General features: G+C 33.2%; 1 protein-coding gene across 1 annotated transcript in view; it reads right to left on the bottom strand.

Annotated features, from left to right (window-relative positions):
- Positions 1 to 16,889, bottom strand: part of LOC136027447 (uncharacterized) — a 36,076-nt gene extending 19,187 nt beyond the window's left edge. The window contains exons 1-5 of the mRNA XM_065704727.1: positions 16,665 to 16,889; positions 9,509 to 9,663; positions 6,398 to 6,557; positions 2,817 to 2,988; positions 707 to 792 (exon numbers count right to left, since the gene is read on the bottom strand). Coding sequence (XP_065560799.1) covers positions 707 to 792; positions 2,817 to 2,988; positions 6,398 to 6,557; positions 9,509 to 9,663; positions 16,665 to 16,842 — 751 coding nt within the window. The 5' untranslated portion in view covers positions 16,843 to 16,889. The remainder of the gene's footprint in view (positions 1 to 706; positions 793 to 2,816; positions 2,989 to 6,397; positions 6,558 to 9,508; positions 9,664 to 16,664) is intronic.
- Positions 16,890 to 17,392: the final 503 nt, after the last annotated feature.

Here is a 17,392-nt window from a genome sequence, read left to right as displayed (position 1 = left end):
GGAACAACTTAGAGAGCTGTTTGCGGGTTCATTTGAAAGAAAATTCTAATATCTTGATCCTTTTGTAATTATCAAAAGATATTATTGCAATTTTTGACAAAATATTCACATAGGATCGTTTATTCCATGTCTATTATGACTATTCAAAAAAAAAAAAAAAAAAAAAAAAAAAAAAAAAATCAAGGAGCAGTTCACACGGCTGTCGGTTTTGTGTAGAACAGAAATTGTCAGGTTGCACCATAAAAAATTGAACTTTCTTCAACTCAATAAATTACTTGATAAAGAAAAAAATATTGCTAGAATTCACAGCAAAATCGCACTGTGATAAAAAAAAATTTTGCCAATACGAGCCAGAAGTGCATTGGAGTAAGCCAATATTGCCAATGTGAACAAGACTAAGGTTTACAGTCAGTGTTGTCAGTTTAAGAAAAATCAACTCCTACGAGTTTATTCGCTTTATTATTACGAAACTATGTGTCATTTAAAGAAGTTAACAAATAACATTTCAGCACTTAAGGACTCAATTTTTTTTTAGCCAATGGCTAAACAAGACGAGTCCACGTCATCTTTTTATGACCAATATCAAAAGAAGAGAGACTGCTTGATCAGTGTGTCTTAGTTTGTCATAAAAGGATGACTTAAAAGATGTCCCACGGGACATGAATCTTAAAATAAAAAAGTATGGTAAGAATACTCTAAAAACAACCTTCTTCTACTTCACCATCCCTCCTCTTGAATTGCTCCTTGACTAAATGACAAATCAGATCTTCTTCAATGTCCATATAATTATGGCTGAAAAAAGACAATAAGAAAATAACAGATAATAACAAGACATCATCTTAAGAACTTCAAGTTCAACTTGGAAACACATTTTCTTCTCTACTTCAAAAAGAGGGTAATACATCTGTCTAGCTAAAAAAAAAAGAAAAAGAAACACTAAAACAAAATAAATTCACTTCCGACCCCCCCCCCCCCCAGAAAAAAGCCTGACGACCCTAAAGATTAATGTTTTGTAATTTACTAAAAACTAAATTGATTGCTTCGAGAATTGTCAACTGAAAGTCTATGGTTTTACTTGGCAATCAGTTTTTATACTTACTAATAGAATGGAATTAAAAGGAAAAAATAGTAACAAAAAACTGAATAATCCAAAATGATAAAACTAAGTTGATTACCATAAATAAATTTCTTCAAGGAATGTCTTTTTTATTCGGACTACAGTAGTATCTTGTTTAATGTTATGGTAAGATTTTTTCTTTCTCTGAAAAGTCATTTTCAGTCAACCATAAATGACACTCTAGCCTTCCGAGTGAAGGAGGAGTGGGATTCCATAGAAAAAGACCAAACTGTATATCATAATGTCAGTTTAGTAACCTGGTACTCGAGTAAAAAAAAAAACACAAAAAAAAAACATACTATATACAACATAGAAATGATCAACAATTATTAAAAGAAAATATATACAGATATATCTGAGAGACACTAAATAAAGTTAAAAGTAAAGAATATAGTACTGGACTTTACAGCACGGCACTGGACCCTGCCGGTGGTGCTAATATTGGGTGCCACCCAACAATATTGGGTGCCGATAGCAGTGGTGCCACCCACTGCTATTGCAAAGCCTTCCTCTGTTTACCTTCTCCAGATTTCTCCAGGTGCTCACTCATTTAGAGCTGGGTCGACTTTGACTGAGCTTACAGCCATTCCATTAGCCCTGGTTCCAACCATATTACTTGCAACACAAGGACTCATACCCCTGTCCTTACAGATGAAGGATTTCAAGTCTAGCGGGCCAACCACTCGGCTAGGACGGTTCTTGGGAAAGGTCAGCTCATACTGAAGGTTGATAAAAATTCCTCGTTGAACAGAAAAATTTCCTTTTTGCATGATCGTCAATCTTTAAACTAAAATCTTTCTTTCAGAGAAAAATTATCAAAATTACAATCGACATAGTTCTAATTCAATATTGATTATCACCAAAACAGTCTTTTGATAATAATCGGCTACTGTTGTAATTGAATTTCTTTGTGCACCATCTAGATAGCCACTGGTTAACTCCCACAAAACAAATTTTTAGGAGGCAACAAAACAATTTTCAAAAGGGTTAAGAGGTAGTTATTTTTTTGCCAGAAAAACACCACAGTTTTTAGGATAATACAACCAGATAATGCATTTACTAACTTAGATGATGACAACTCAGATAATGCACTTACTAACTTTTTTAACAATACAGGAGGGGCTGAATGTCGGTGAAAAATGGGAAACGGGAGAGAAGGTCAAATGCTGTGTTACTGAAAATTTAATCTAATGATACCAGATGATAGAGATGAAAAAATATAATCATGTTTACATCGGTTATATATAATTATAATGAGGAAAAATTACAACTAATAAGAGTGCATAATTTTGAGGGAGAAAGCAGAGTCAAAATGGGAAGAGGGGGGGGGGGGGTGGTTGAGCAAGGAACAGCTTCGAAAACACGCAAATATAGGCGAATTTCGAACAAAATATGAGGAATAATAGAATCGACTTGTTTGAAACTTTATTTTTAGATAGGAGAGGGTCATAAAAGTGAAACATTGTTTAGAAGTCCAGAAGTCCATGGAACATCCGTCTTACCTTATTCTGTATTACCTTAATAATTATCTTATTAGAAGTCCAGAAGTCCATTGAACACCCGTCTTACCTTATTCTGTATTACCTTATTACCTTAATAATTACCTTATTAGAAGTCCAGAAGTCCATGGAACACCCGTCTTACCTTATTCTGTATTACCTTATTAGAAGTCCAAAAGTCCATGGAACACCCGTCTTACCTTATTCTGGATAAATACTGAACTAATCGTTTGTCAATACAATAAACGTAAAGGCTCAGCACATGTTTTAGGTCAATATTTGGATATGTGAGCAGTATTCTCCCTTTTATACTATCTTCATCTATCATGAGAAGTCTTTTCGAATAAGGATCTATACCAAGAGAGTGATGTTCTGCAAAACAAAATGAAAAATAAATGTACTTGGTGATTTATTGCAATACTTAATTTTCAAGTTATTTACACAAGCTCCATTTTAGTACTTTGTTCACAAAAACAAACACCAAAAACAAGAAGAACAATTGGGAATTTCTCAAGACAGTGGAAAATAAATTAGAATGAATGTGTCTTAAGAAATTCCCTATTGTTCTTCTTGTTATTGGTGTTTGTGATGGTAAGGCAGTGTGGTCTTCGTCGCTAATTATGTTAAAAAAAAATGGTACAAAAACATCGCTTGAGAAGAGACGTCCTATAAATACTGGAGTGAAAGATTTGAAGGTTAGATTAGATTTGAAGTTGTGAAATAGTTGAAGTTAAGTGAAAGGTGCTAAATGTGAGAAAGAAGTTTTTGCCAACAACTAAAAGTTAATGAAACTTTTCTTCAGAAAAATACAACTTATGAAATTTATAACCATTTTCATTTCCAAAGACATGATTAACAATGGAAAGAGCTTCAGCTTTTATCTTTTATTTTAATGAATTTTCAGTCATTCCTGGCAACAGTACAGTAAAAATAATTGCCCCAGTAAAATCCTAAAGCATAATCTATTAATATTGACGTTCTGAAAAAAAAAATGAAAGATATGATAATACAGTGAGCTTGATACAAATTACAAGTCACTTCCATTAAGCAATGTAAATTAGAATTTCATAAGTAAGCACAAAAATGGAGCAGCACCAAAAACAGCAAAACAAGGAGATTTGCCTTATTTTAGTTTTTTCCATCTGTTTCTTCAATATTTGGTTAGATTTTGCTTATATCGCTGTCGACATTAAAGAAGGTCTCTAGTAACTTCTTGTTTTTCACATTACAAATAGTTAGTTGAAATTCATCCTTGACAATATAGCCCCCGGTTTCAACTCGAGAGTAAAGACATACGAGAACCATGTTAAAGATAATTAAATTTGAAAAGTACAAGGCATATCACAAACGTAATTTGCTTGATTCAACGATTAAATTTGCCTTATACATAATATTATCACGATTTTGAAATAATATAATCACTATAATTTTGAACAATATAATCATAGCTGATTCGATAATCAGGATCATAATTAAAAGTCTTGAACAGTTTGGTTTATTTTCTATGAGTCAACTTATTTCGTTCAAATGTCTAACCTTTTGCATTCTAATTTCAGTCCTTCAAATCCATAATATCCATGACGTACCAAATTTACCATTCGTTTTAAAATTTGTATAATGGGCCTAGGCACATATATAAATTAGAACAGCCACCTTTAATAGTGTCAAAAGACTTAATTGTAATTTTCGTTGGTTTAAAGGTTGAATATTGTAACAACTCAAAAGAAAGGAAAAAATTTAAGCATTCAAAATCCTTGCATCTTTAACACCACTGAACCCTGCAAACCGTCTAACTTTTTTTAAGGAGTTAGCAAGGCCGTACCCGGGAGGAGGTTAAGTGACTTGAGACCCCCCCACCCGAAATATTTGTCTGACTTGTAAAAATATAACAAAAATTGATATAAACCATTTTTTTTAGATTTTTGAGTTTTTTTTTGTGTACCCCCTCTCCTCGAAAAGAAATCTGTGAAAAAAAAAATCCTGGGCACGGCCTTAGGGATTAGCCTCTAATAAAAAAAAAAAAAAAAAAAAAAAAAAAAAAAAAAAAAAAAAAAAAAAAAAAAAAAAAAAAAAAAAAAAACGACTGTTAAAAAATCTAAAAATGTTAAAAAATTAAACATTATAACGACGGTATTTCTTGTTCAAAAATAACAGCCAGTTCCATAAACACGGTACCTGTCTAGCTGCCTTGAGATTAGAGCACCTTTGATTGAAACAGTTTTTTCCTTCTGAGAAAACTGTAAGTCCTTTATGTGGCATAAAATAAATAATAAGTTAGGGTATATAAAACAAAAATAGCATTGTCAATGAATAATGACTCCGGTTTTTATTTATACGGTATGTGTTTAACTTTATCATCATTAGGACACCATTAATCAGACTCGTTATCTCCTTTGAAGGCCAAATTTAAAAGTACCAAGGGCAGTAGAAATCAAAGTTAATCCCTTAAATTGGTTAAATGGAAAATTAAACAGCCATATATGTCTTAATAGCAAAAACTCAGGAGCTCAATTTGTAGTGATAAAAACATCCACGCCCATTTATGCAGTTTTAACACTTCGCAGGGGCCAAGTTTAAAAGTAAGGAACGTGTGAAAATTCAGTTAAAAATGAGCGAAAAAAAAGATCCTGATTCAGCCCTACGAGGTGTAACCTTCTTGACTGCTAGAACAAAGAAAAATCTTGTCATTAATTGGTCATAAGCAGGGTTAAAAAATGTGACTATATGAGTAAAATTCTCTAAAACACAGTCTTAACATCTTTTTACCAAAAAGAATTCAAAAAGAAATTTACATATTATTGAATAGCTAAAAATCTCAATATGCATTAATATTTTTATTATTAAGATTATTCAAGATTAAGCACTTAGATTACTGTTTAATGGACTTAGTTACAAGAACATCTTTTTAGAAAGACCAATTATCCTATTTCGTTTATCCTGTAAGTGTTTAAACTTTATTTACATATCAGTAGAATCCTTCTTTGCTCCTGATTGTGAAAGAATACCTTTGACTCAAGGCCGTTTACGGGGGGGGGGATGTTGAACACCCCTGCCCCCGATATGTTTATCCGACTCGTAAAAAATGTAACAAAATGAATACAAACAAATTTTTGGTGCGTTTTTGTAGCCCCCCCCCCCCGGAAAAAAGTCTGGATATGGCCGTGCTTTGACTACTTAAATTTTATAATGTAAAGTAAAACGTTAAATTCAAGTTTTACTTAAGACACTAAGAGAAAAACAAAGACTTTGTGCATTCAAATATCATATTTCTATTAATAGATAATCCTATTATATATTAATATAATAGGCTATCATATTAAGGCTATCTTATTATTAATAGATAGCCTATTGAAAGATAATCTGATTGCTTTGCGGGTGAACCGCTTTAGTTCCCGCTTATTTTTTCATGGTTGCAACAACGGTGAAACCTTGCGAATGGCTTCTTAAGTTCATAATTTTGTAACAGCCAAAAGCAAAATCGTAGAAAATCCCAGGTTTAAGGTATGAAAAAACCTAAAATGGAGCCAAATGACAAAATATGTTTTTATTTTTAATGTCCTTGATATTTCAAGTAGTTTTTCCGGTACAAAATAAATAATAAATTTAAATATATAGAACAACCATCGAATTTTTTTTTTTATAGAGAACAGCTCCCAGTTTTATCTACATTAGTGTCTAGCCCCCGTAATATTTTATTGTCATTGACTGAATAATATTTCGTTTGAAAGGGATTATAATTAATTACTGGTAATTGTAACAAATAATTAATTTAGTTAATCACCTTGTGGGCTGTTAAATTTCTGCCCAGGGGTCTTAACTGTAGCTGGTACCTCTGAAAAAACAGCTGTGATGGTGGCAAAATTCATCCTGTGCTCCTCAAGTATTCTCTGGATGTCAATCTCACCATACACATCACAAGGAAGTACGAAAATATCTTGACACTGAAATTAGTATTTGTTATGAAATAGTGTGTATGGTGCCCAGTAGGTGGTAAATGAAATATAATACCTGGAGAAAAACAAAGTTCAAAAATTAATGCAAAACGGTGGGTACCTCAGAAAAGCATGATTGCATTTTAGATTTAGGCTATAAGAGTGCATTAGAGAACTTTCTTAAACAACTGGAATTTTTTTCCAGGTTCAATACACCTAAATTTTCCCAAAACAAACAGAAAAAATGTGTTATTATTATTTTTTGGGGGGATGCATGGCACCAAGCTGCTTGAGAGCAACAAACCAATACACCTTTCGCCCCATTTAGTCCAGAATTTCGATTTTCCCCTCCCCCTGACGAATCCCCAAGATTGTTTTCTGGCACCCTCTTTCCAATTTTTTTTTCTTTTTTCACTCTGTTTTTAGAATAAATTTTGTCAATCTGGTCAATTATTGGCACCTAAGCAACATTGCCCCCCCCGCACGATTTTTCTCTAAATCCACCCCTGCTCCCCCCAGTTATATCTGTGCTTGTTTTAAATGTTTTTATGGTATTTACCAATTCCAGTCAAAAATGTGGTGATGTTAATCTAACTCCAGCTGAAATATCAATCGCTTTTTGCTTCTATTTTTTTTATATTGCCATTTACACTAAAATGAATGCATATATTTTGCACAGACTTGATGTTTCATGTAGGCTACAGTTGGTCAAATAAGCATAAATACCATTCTTATATAATTCATCAAAATATAACATAAGTGTGCACTACTCCTGGCAGAGATCAAATGGCACGAGAGTTAGTAATTAGCATATCTTCCCACATTTTTTTAAAATACAAAGCTTCAGCCACATACTTGACAGTTGGCATTAAAATGGCACCTAGGTTCCTAGTATTCGCACTAATATCCACTTAATTAATCTTCTTTACCTAAAGTCATCTCTTTTGTTCCTAGTTTAAGCAATTTAGCCCTTTCAACTCAAGTTAGTTATTCAATAGACAATTGATTCATGTTAATTGTGTTAAAATACATTTTGAAACCTATTGCAATTAATTATTTGCAAGTTAGGCATCAGGATAAGCAAGCTATGATTTGCTCTTTTACAGAAAGAAAATTCTTTGTTTATTTATCTATCAGTGTAAGCAAGCAATATTTTTGGTTAGTTTCAGGAGTTCCATGGGGTTGCAAGTTGTTTTGTCTTTTTATAGCAAGGAATTATTTTAATGTTCAAACGCATTCAATAGAGTCCAATAAATATATTTATTCAACAAGTTACTCAATTATTCCAACAGGTTATGTTGAATCAGGAGCAAATGTGCAATAATTTTGCAAATACTCAAGTTACTGCAATTATTCCAACAAGTTATGTTGAATCACGAGGGAATCTGCAATAATTATGCCATCTAATTTATAATTATTCTTCCACTGTTTTTATGTGTTTTTTAAAACAAAATACATAAGACCTGCTTAGATTAATAAATCAACATAAAACGACTAAAATACTTTCTTCTTTTAACCCCGACTTTCATACTAATTACTAGCTACTCAAGATAATACACACTATCCTGTTCAAGGACAGTACCTGTATTAAACCTTTTCCAACTAATCAAACAACTGTTTATAAACTTTAAAACAAAAGGTTAATTGACACTGATAATTACCTACTATATTAGACTTTTAAAATACTATGTTTTTTTAAGAAGTCAAACCAGACAAACTTTTTTATTGCTTATTTTATATTTGATCTTTGAATAATGTTACAATAAAAATCATATCAACCAAACTGCTTTAATATTCATGATGACAAAACAAAATTATTAAATGAACCATTATGTAACAAAATGGCCAAATAAAAAGAAAATCCAAAAAATATTAGCTGCCAAAACTGGACACATAAACTTGCCAAAATTGAGAACAGAAAACAAAAGCCTAAAATTGTTTGAAAAAAGTCTATTTTTTAAAATGAATTTACTGTATTAAAATGTTGTCCTTGATATTTGATTACTAATAATATATTCATTAGAGATCAAGCAATGTTCGCAAAATTTTTAAGCCTTTCAGAGAAGTTGAACAACAAGAAAACCAAAAAAGAGAAAGAAAGAGAGAAAACTCTCTTGGCATCCTCATAAATTTTTGATTTGACCACCAGTCTATTCATAGGTTTATTTACAGGCTCTGTTTAGAAATATTCAATTTCAGTTGTTTAAAGTCGATTTGTTCTAAAAATTAAATTAATATGTTCCTGATATCATCTAACAGAAAATGAATCAATAATGTGCTTAGGACTCAATGATAGTGTTTTAGGACTTAATTTATATTCTTTCTTATATCAAACAATTAAAACGATCACAAAACAATTATCTATAAAAACTAAACCAGAATCAATCACTAAAATCCTGCTACCTTAAAAGCCAGCCTCACAAACGTTGCCCCATTTGGATCACATTTACTGTCTCAATGACTTAAAAATGCCATTAGAAACATGGATTTATTAAAGCAAGAATATTAAAAATAAATCACATGATTTGTATGATGAAAAAAATGAAGGTAGATTTGCATAATGAAAGAAATGAAAGTATGATTTCTTCCCCTGCAGACTGTCAGCCTTGCTTGTCTTTGCTCCGAGATGCGTTATTAGCAGTAGTATTTTCAAACAGAAAGCTTTTGTAATAACAAAGGGTATAATTGTGATTAGAGCTAAGTGCCATATAAAATCTTTTCTCATTGATTTCATTCTATTATAAACAATCAAATCCTAACATAACAATCTGATTCTAGCAATAATTTGATTAGAAACAAATCAACAACAATCTGAACTTAACTGATTAAAGTGCTGAACTTATTGGGATTACTGTAAAACCTTCAAAATAAGACAGATCTAGGATATAAACATGTTAAGAAATAGGTTATTAATCCAAAATGATAAGAACACTGCCCATGCTCTATGCCACAGTCATTACCTTCAAAAGGTTCTTCTCTAAAAGCTTTTGTAATATTTCAACTGATCCTACATCCTTATCAAGTTCAAAGATCCTTAATTTCAAGCTAGACTTGTGAATAGAATTGAGGCGATGGGCTGTTTCCCATTCATCTTTTGGCACAACCAGGATAACATCTAAAAATTAAACGTAAAAAATTACTTTATCACTGTAAAGCTGAACCTAATGGTTCTTCCAATTTCTCTGTTTTAATTGTGACACATTTCCTAAAGATGTCTTAAAATATGTCAACTTTTTTGATAATTAAGCCATAATTGTCTGGATTCTGGGCAGCATTAAAAATGAGAATTATTTGTGCCTTTCTTTATTCAACTTCTTTTACAGGCAGTTGCATGGTAAATATATCTATTCGGGTTTATTTATCATTAAAAAAAAGCCCTGAAATAAAAAAAGAGATTATTTTCTGTTGAACTAGAGGTGATTGTTTGGATTATAAGCAACATTACATAAAAGCATCATATATTCTACTTCCTTTGATAGGATAGTAAACAAAATTATAAATTATAATGAAAAGCAGCTTGTGAAATTTGTCAGTCTGTGTCAGTGATTTTTATCAACAATAAGCATGTAAAAGGAAATGAATCATTAAGAATTAAATACACTTCTCAGTAGGGTAAGATGCCAAGAAGTAAGACAGCCTATCACTACTCCAACAGTTAAATCCCTGTAAAATCCCTATTAGGATATACCACCTAGGAAAAGGATTGTTTCACCATAGAATTTGCAAAAATTTTCTTAACAAGAATTTGATTAGCTTGAATATCTTACCCACATTCAGTGTTAAATATTTTAAAGGCAATGATAATCAATAGTGGAGCTTGACATAAGCCATTCCAAAGGACATTTGACCCTCAAGCACTGGAAAAGAAATTTTCCATGGAAATGAGCATATAAGATAAAACTCATATTATTAGCAGAATTGCTCAGATGAGGGAAAAACTGCCTCATACACCATAGCTGGAGTGGGGAGGGAGACTTTGGCTCAGGGGGGTTGCAAACTTTGATTGAGTTTTTTCACTTTAATTTTTTTTCACTGTATTTAATTTTTTCCCAGGCACTACTGACCCTAGAAACAGCTCTGATTATTAGATAGACCAGAGGCGCCATTTGGGGGGGGTCAGGGGTGGGCAAGTGCCCACCCCAGATTTTCCAGGGGGGCCCAAGCTTCCACCACAAAGGGCCCTTTGCCGGCCATAATAATCCATTATGTCCAACATAATCCATTCTGTCCAATTGATTTGAAATTACTGCACGCCTATTAACCAAAGAGCATAATTACTTGACGACCCTTGGGGTAATTATGCTATTTGCTATTAATTATTGTAAACTTTGAAAGTAGGTAAGATACATAATAAAATTCTCGAGTTATGTCAAATGCCCGTTTCCTAGATGATTATGCGACACAAATGAGTCGGGGGGGGGGGGCAAGACGGAATTTATGCCCACACCAAGATTTGGTCCAAATGGCGCCTCTGAGCTAGACACAAGATAGCTATTTGAATATCTTTCCAGGGCTGCTAGAACTTTATCTAGCCTATTTCTACACCTATGTTGTTTAAATATCTCTGACTGGTTTTTGCTTCAATGGCTGCAAAGAACTATTTCTATGTGAACGTTTTTCACAATTTTTTTTACTTGTTATTCTTAAATTATTTCTTGTAAAAAAAAAACAAACAAAAAATACCTTAGTGTGAACCAAAGATTTTATTCTTTGGTAGAACACATATTTGCTTTGTGTATTCATTTTTTACTCTAGTATAGTGTTTATAATATTAAGCTTTCTTTATTTACTTAGACTTAGGACTTCCCATGCTGGTTGGTGCATAAGGCAGCAACAGTGCCTAGCCACAATGACCTCTTTAGTGTCTTCAGCCAAAGTTCATAAAGGGATGTTCTTGAGAGTGCTGTGTCTTTTTCTAGGCATCATCCAAGTGTAGCTTTCTGTCATCTCTGCTATGAAACTCTTGGAGGAGTCCAACACCAGACATCATGAGGCAGACAATTGCTGCCCATTCTAACCATGTATCCCTAATATTACAAACTACTGCTTATGAGTTTATTGATAATGAGTGGCTGTTTAGTCTTCTCTCTAATGAATGAGTAGGTAATTTTGTCTGTCCAGTTGATTCTGAGACATTGTCTGTGTATGCACAACCTTGAAACATTGTCTGTGTCACTTCCTGATCAAGAGGTGGTAAATTTGGCTTCTTGTCACTCCATCAGGGGAAGTCCAAGTATACTTGTTGATTTCCTGGTGAGGAAATCTTCAACAATTAGGCAACCGCCAGCACACATATCTATCAATGGCACACTATTACCAATTATGATGCCCAAACCATGTTGTCTAATCACTTCAGGTGCATAACTATGCCTACTATCAATTTTAGCATTGAAGTCACCATTTAACTAAGATATTGTGCTTGGGTACTGAATTGACTAGATTATTAAGTTCATAACAGAAGCAATCTTCTTGGAATTGTTGGCCTCATTTTTAGAGAGCATGTGCAACAATGATTGACAGCCTTGAATGCAAGATTGCAAAATGGACTTTCATCATTCTTTTGTTTTTGGGGACAAACTGAAGCCTTTACTTCTTTGCATTCTTGCTGGCAGCAAGCTCAATGCTTCTTTTCTATACCTGAAAAAAAACTTCATAGTTGTCAACTAGTATAGATCCAAAACTTGTCATTCTAGCTTCAGATAAAGCTGCAATGTCAATATTATATGTTTGAAGGGTTCTTATAACACCTCCTATGGAACCAGGTTTTGTATCAGGGTTCACAGTGCAGACATTCTAAAGAGCAAGATGCAAAGGTTGACTCATTTTCAAAAATTGTGTTTGGGGATGATTGGTGGTTGGAAGTCATTTAAGATGTAATTTTAATTCCAGTCACCTATTCAAACTTTCAACAAGTTCTTAACTTTTGTTGTTGTTTTGAGAAAGACACACAAATATTTGTGAAAATAAGATAGGTGGTAATTGAGATATACACTGTGCCCTAAACTTAGCATCATTTGAAATCTTTTGGATTAGCCTATTGTTTGGGTACCACCTTGCTGTAATGTAGAAAAAATACAATTTGTACTAGGCCACCTTAGGCATTTAATTTACAAAACACTTACAAATTATAGGCATAATGCAAAAAAAAGGTAAATTTTTTATTGTTCATATTATTGACTTATAAATAAAGTGAACATACCACTCAATCAGTGTTGTGCCAAGTACTTCTTTTTTTTTACTTAAGTACAAGTACCAAGTACTCAGAGAGATTTTTACTTAAGTACAAGTATTAAGTACTTCTCTAAAAATATACTTAAGTAATAAGTACTTTTGAAAAAGTACTTCAGTACTTAAGTACTCAAGTATGTCGATTTTACTTGAATTTTACTTCAATTCAGATATAAAAAGAAACAAAATTTACAAAGAACATTGATTACAGCTTCATCATAACTTATAATTTCTTTCTTGCTCCTTTCAACCGCAGAAGCTTTTCATACATACCAATTCCGAGCATGTTTTTTTTTTGAGTAAAAATTCCATCACCTACCAAAAAAAGTCGTTGTGCAGGCGCAGATGAAGGAATGATACAGCTGTACTTCCTGAAAACTTTCATTACCCTTGGGTACACTTTGAGCACAACGAGTTCCTTTTGCCTTTCATTCAAATATGACAAAACCTTCACAGAATTGATTTCACGGCCACGGTTGCCAGAATTACCATGAGTGTTTTCTTCATCACTAAGATAAAAGTATTCATCTCCAGACAAAAAGCTACCTTTATCAGCCTTGCAAGTACTTCTGAAATCTTCAACCTTTTTTGCTTCATCTACCAAGAGTTCAACTGCTACATCCTTCTGGTTATCAGGAAACCACTTCAACTTGAAGAAAGGATGACTTGCTGTGACAATAACATAGTCTCTTGCATGACAGACCCACAAGTAGAGCATGTACCAAAGGCTGGCTGACTTTTGCCAAATCTTTCAGATTTTTGAGCTTCCTTTCAAATGATTTGATTGTAGGATAGATAGCACCGAAGTAGCATTTTTCCTCCCCCTGAAGAATGTCCAATGCCACTGCTACTGGCTTCATAATTTTCATGTATTCTTCAAGAATTTCAACATCACATACGTCAGCAAGCTTTCCAATTTTGTGACAATCCATCAAACGTTTGACACTTTCATACTTTGAGTGCCACCTGATTACCACAGATCTTATAAGCTGTTTGTCATATACCTCTTTCACAGCATCAGCAACTTTTGAAATCCTATTCATGGCATCCCAGAGAGCAATACACTTCAAAAAAGTGGCGTGGTACTGCCTCTTATATGGAAAATCACAGAGGGCTTTATCAGCATCAGTGGATCCAAGCAGGTTAAGTGTGTGGCTGACACACCTGAAGTGTGGAGGAAGTTGGAATTACTTGGGGTTGTCAAGAGAATCGAGCATCTCCCTAACATTTGTAAAAGAGAATGAGCCATACTGGCCTGCTTCATCTTCATTTTCTTCATTACTATCTTGAACATATTCATCAAAAACCATCAGATATTCCCTGAATGCCTTACTAAAGTTACAGGTGTTATTGGTCAAGACCCCTTGTTCATTTTTATCGACTGCAATTTTATACCTGGCAAATACACCATTCAGTTGTTTAGCAATTCTGTCACAAGTGTAATGAGCCCTTGAACCAGCAACAAGCAAGGGCATAAGATTTTCATTTCAATACTTGTTGAGCAAGTGTGCAGTCATTCTTAAGTAACTTTCATTGTTGGAAGATCAAATGTGTGTTGTCAACAACATGTAGTCAGTGAGTTCAAAATTGTGAACCATATTTTTCTGTACTTCAAAAACTTAGCTTCAATTTGCACAGCTAAAGCTTTTCTTCCTGGAACCTTTGCACAAAGTGCAATCCTGTTATCAGACTTTTGAACGACAGCTTCTCAACAGTGTACAGGGATTGCATCTCGTCCACAGTGTAGTCCAGTGCCAAAGAATTCACTTTTGACTGTGTCAGTTTCCATGGTCTTGCAGCAAAGAAATCTCCCTTAACTTTTTTAGAAGGTGAGCTATAATCAGGGCCATTATTATCTTCATTATATCCAGATTCAAACGACCCTGAAAGTGAGCCTACAAGTTCACAACCCTCTTTGCTACTTGATTTCCTTTTGTTCTTATTGTTTATCAAAATTGTCAAAAAAACTGTCCATTCAATATATATGATAGCTGCACCATGATAGTGTCCTTTTTTGATATTAAATAAAAAAACAAGTTTTTTTAACTGAAAGTAAGGAGCAACATTAAAATTTAAAATGAACAGAAATTACTTTGTATATGAAAGGGGCTGATTCAATGCTCTGCTCTTTATGCTAAGGTTTGACTCTTTCTCTCAACTATACTTTTTAAAACAGTAAAAAACTTTAGCGTAAAGAGCGGGATGTTGATGAGGAAGCAGCCCTTTTCATATAAGAAGTAATTTCTGTTTGTCTTAAATTTTAATGTTGCTCCTTACTTTCAGTCAAAAAACTTGTTTTTTTTTAATTTCTGAATATATATGAATCAATGCATGTTTTGATTTTGGCTCTCTGCAGAGGAATAATTAAAACAAAATTTGCATATTTTTTTTTTTTTGTTTTGGCTAAATGGCTTTCTCATAGTCTTGATTGAATGATTTTGAGAAAAAAGGAGTGGGGGAGGAAGCATAGTTGCCCTCCTATTTTTTGGTTACTTAAAAATGCAACTAGAGCTTTTAATTTTTTACAAATGTTTTTATTAGTAAAAGATATACATAACTTATAAATTAGCTTACATAACAAACTTTTGTATTTTCATGTTTTTATTACAATTATGAGGGGGGTCACCCCCTCATCAGTACCTTGTTCTTTATACTAAAGCTTAAATTTTGTCTCAATTCATTAAAAATGATCCCTGAATCACAAAAGCTGTAGGATAAATAGTTGAAATTACTAAAAATACTTTAGCATAAAGAGCAAAGTATTAGGAGGAGGTGAGCCCCTCATATGTGTAATAATTTCTGTTTGTTTTAAGTTTTAATGCTGCTCCTTACTTCCAGTTGAAAAAAGTTTTTCATATTTATTTTTTCTTTTTTTTTTAAATAATGCTAGAAAATCCTGTGCTCCCTTCATAGAAATTTTCTTCCCTTTCATTTCCATTAAAATGAGTCCTCTTGCAACATTCTAGGACCACTGGGTCAATACAATCACCCAAACAAAAAATAAACACGCATCCATGATCTGCCTTCTGGTAGCAAGAAATCACTAAACTAGAATTTTAGGTAAAATTCTAGTTAATTGACTCCTTGCTATCTTGGAAAGGGTTTAGATTAGGAAAATGAAACTTTCTGGGATGGGTCTACAGGCTAAAGTATATCCCAGGAAAGTATTTTAAAGTACTCACCTCAACTCCTTCTCTCTCTAGAGGGTTCTGGAATTTGCCTACATGACAGGTCTAAACCTAGGCTATTGGAATTTTGACAAAACAACATTTTACCTTAATTTTCTGTTATTAGTTGCTTTTTCTCTGCCTTTAGTTCTGGAAATACAATTCCTGTTATTTGAGAATAATTCTGAGCCATAGCCTATAAATGTTTTTTTTTTTATTTAAGAAACATATTTCCATATCTTTAAAACCTTGTAAATTGGGAATGAGCAAAGTTGTGAAGCTGAAAAAAAATTTGTTGTGCTTCATTCAAGCAGAAGATCTATTTTGCAAGGTTTCACTTTTACAACACACATGTTTTTAAAGGTCATCAAAGGTCAGGGCCCTCTAGAGGGAGAAGGAGTGGAAAAGTTACTTCAAAATACCTTCCCAGGACATACTTCTGCTTGTAGACCCATCCCTGGAAGTTTCATTTTCTTAACCTAAACCCTTTCCAAGATAGCAAGAAGTCAATTAACTAGAATTTTACCCAATTGAAAAGCATGGAAGCATATGTAAATGCTTAGCATGGCAGAAACTATTGTCTCTATCCTAGGCTGACCTATGATCTTTGTCCATCCCTGAAAGTTCATTCCTTTTGTGCTCAATGCAGCTAATTTTCCAGAATTTCATCAAATTAACTGAAAACTATGGTCATTATTAACTTAAATTCCAACTGCCTTACCATTAAGCTTGCTAGTAAAGTTTGATTCTTCTAATAACTTTACTGCATATGTATATAAGGGTTTACCACCAACATAACTTCGATATCGGGGAATCTTCGATACAGTTTCAAGCCCTGGTCCAACATCATTACAGAGGATTACAGGCTGGACATCTATCCAACATAATGATTTCTCCATGTCTTTTTGCAAGATATTAAATTTCTAATTTCTCTGCCTTGCCGAATTTAGACACGGTTGCCATGACATTCTTCAATTTTTTTTATGATTCAGCAGAATGTAAAAAAAAGATTATTCCCATTTTATTCACTGGTTTTTGGGGTTTACACATTACAATTTAAGCAGGTAAAACTACTTTCTTTTTCGGTGGAAATAGATATGCTGTTGCATGTAATGACAGGCAAGGAAAAAGCACGGGTAATTTGTTTTTCAAGCGTAAATAGCATAATAAAGTTTGCCATATACAAAAACAAAAATCCTAGCTTTTTTTTGATAGAGCTTGAATTAGGCAACTAGAAATGAAAAGAACAATGATTAATGCCAAATTTCTATAAATGTTCCTTAATTAATGTTTTCAGCTCTAGTTTTAGATGATTTTTCAGTAGATACGGGACTAACTCAAAGAATTATAAGCATTGACAGCTCAATTGAAGCCTCAGCTAGCAGCAAGAGATGAGGAATGGGTTAACCTCTATATTAGGCTTTTGGGACAGATGTAGAGGTCCCAAAA

The sequence above is a fragment of the Artemia franciscana genome, chromosome 5, assembly GCF_032884065.1.
Source record: "Artemia franciscana chromosome 5, ASM3288406v1, whole genome shotgun sequence".
In the NCBI taxonomy this organism is placed as follows: Eukaryota; Metazoa; Arthropoda; class Branchiopoda; order Anostraca; family Artemiidae; genus Artemia; species Artemia franciscana.
Note: the sequence above shows the minus strand (reverse complement) of the source record. Positions and strands in the feature narration are given on the sequence as shown.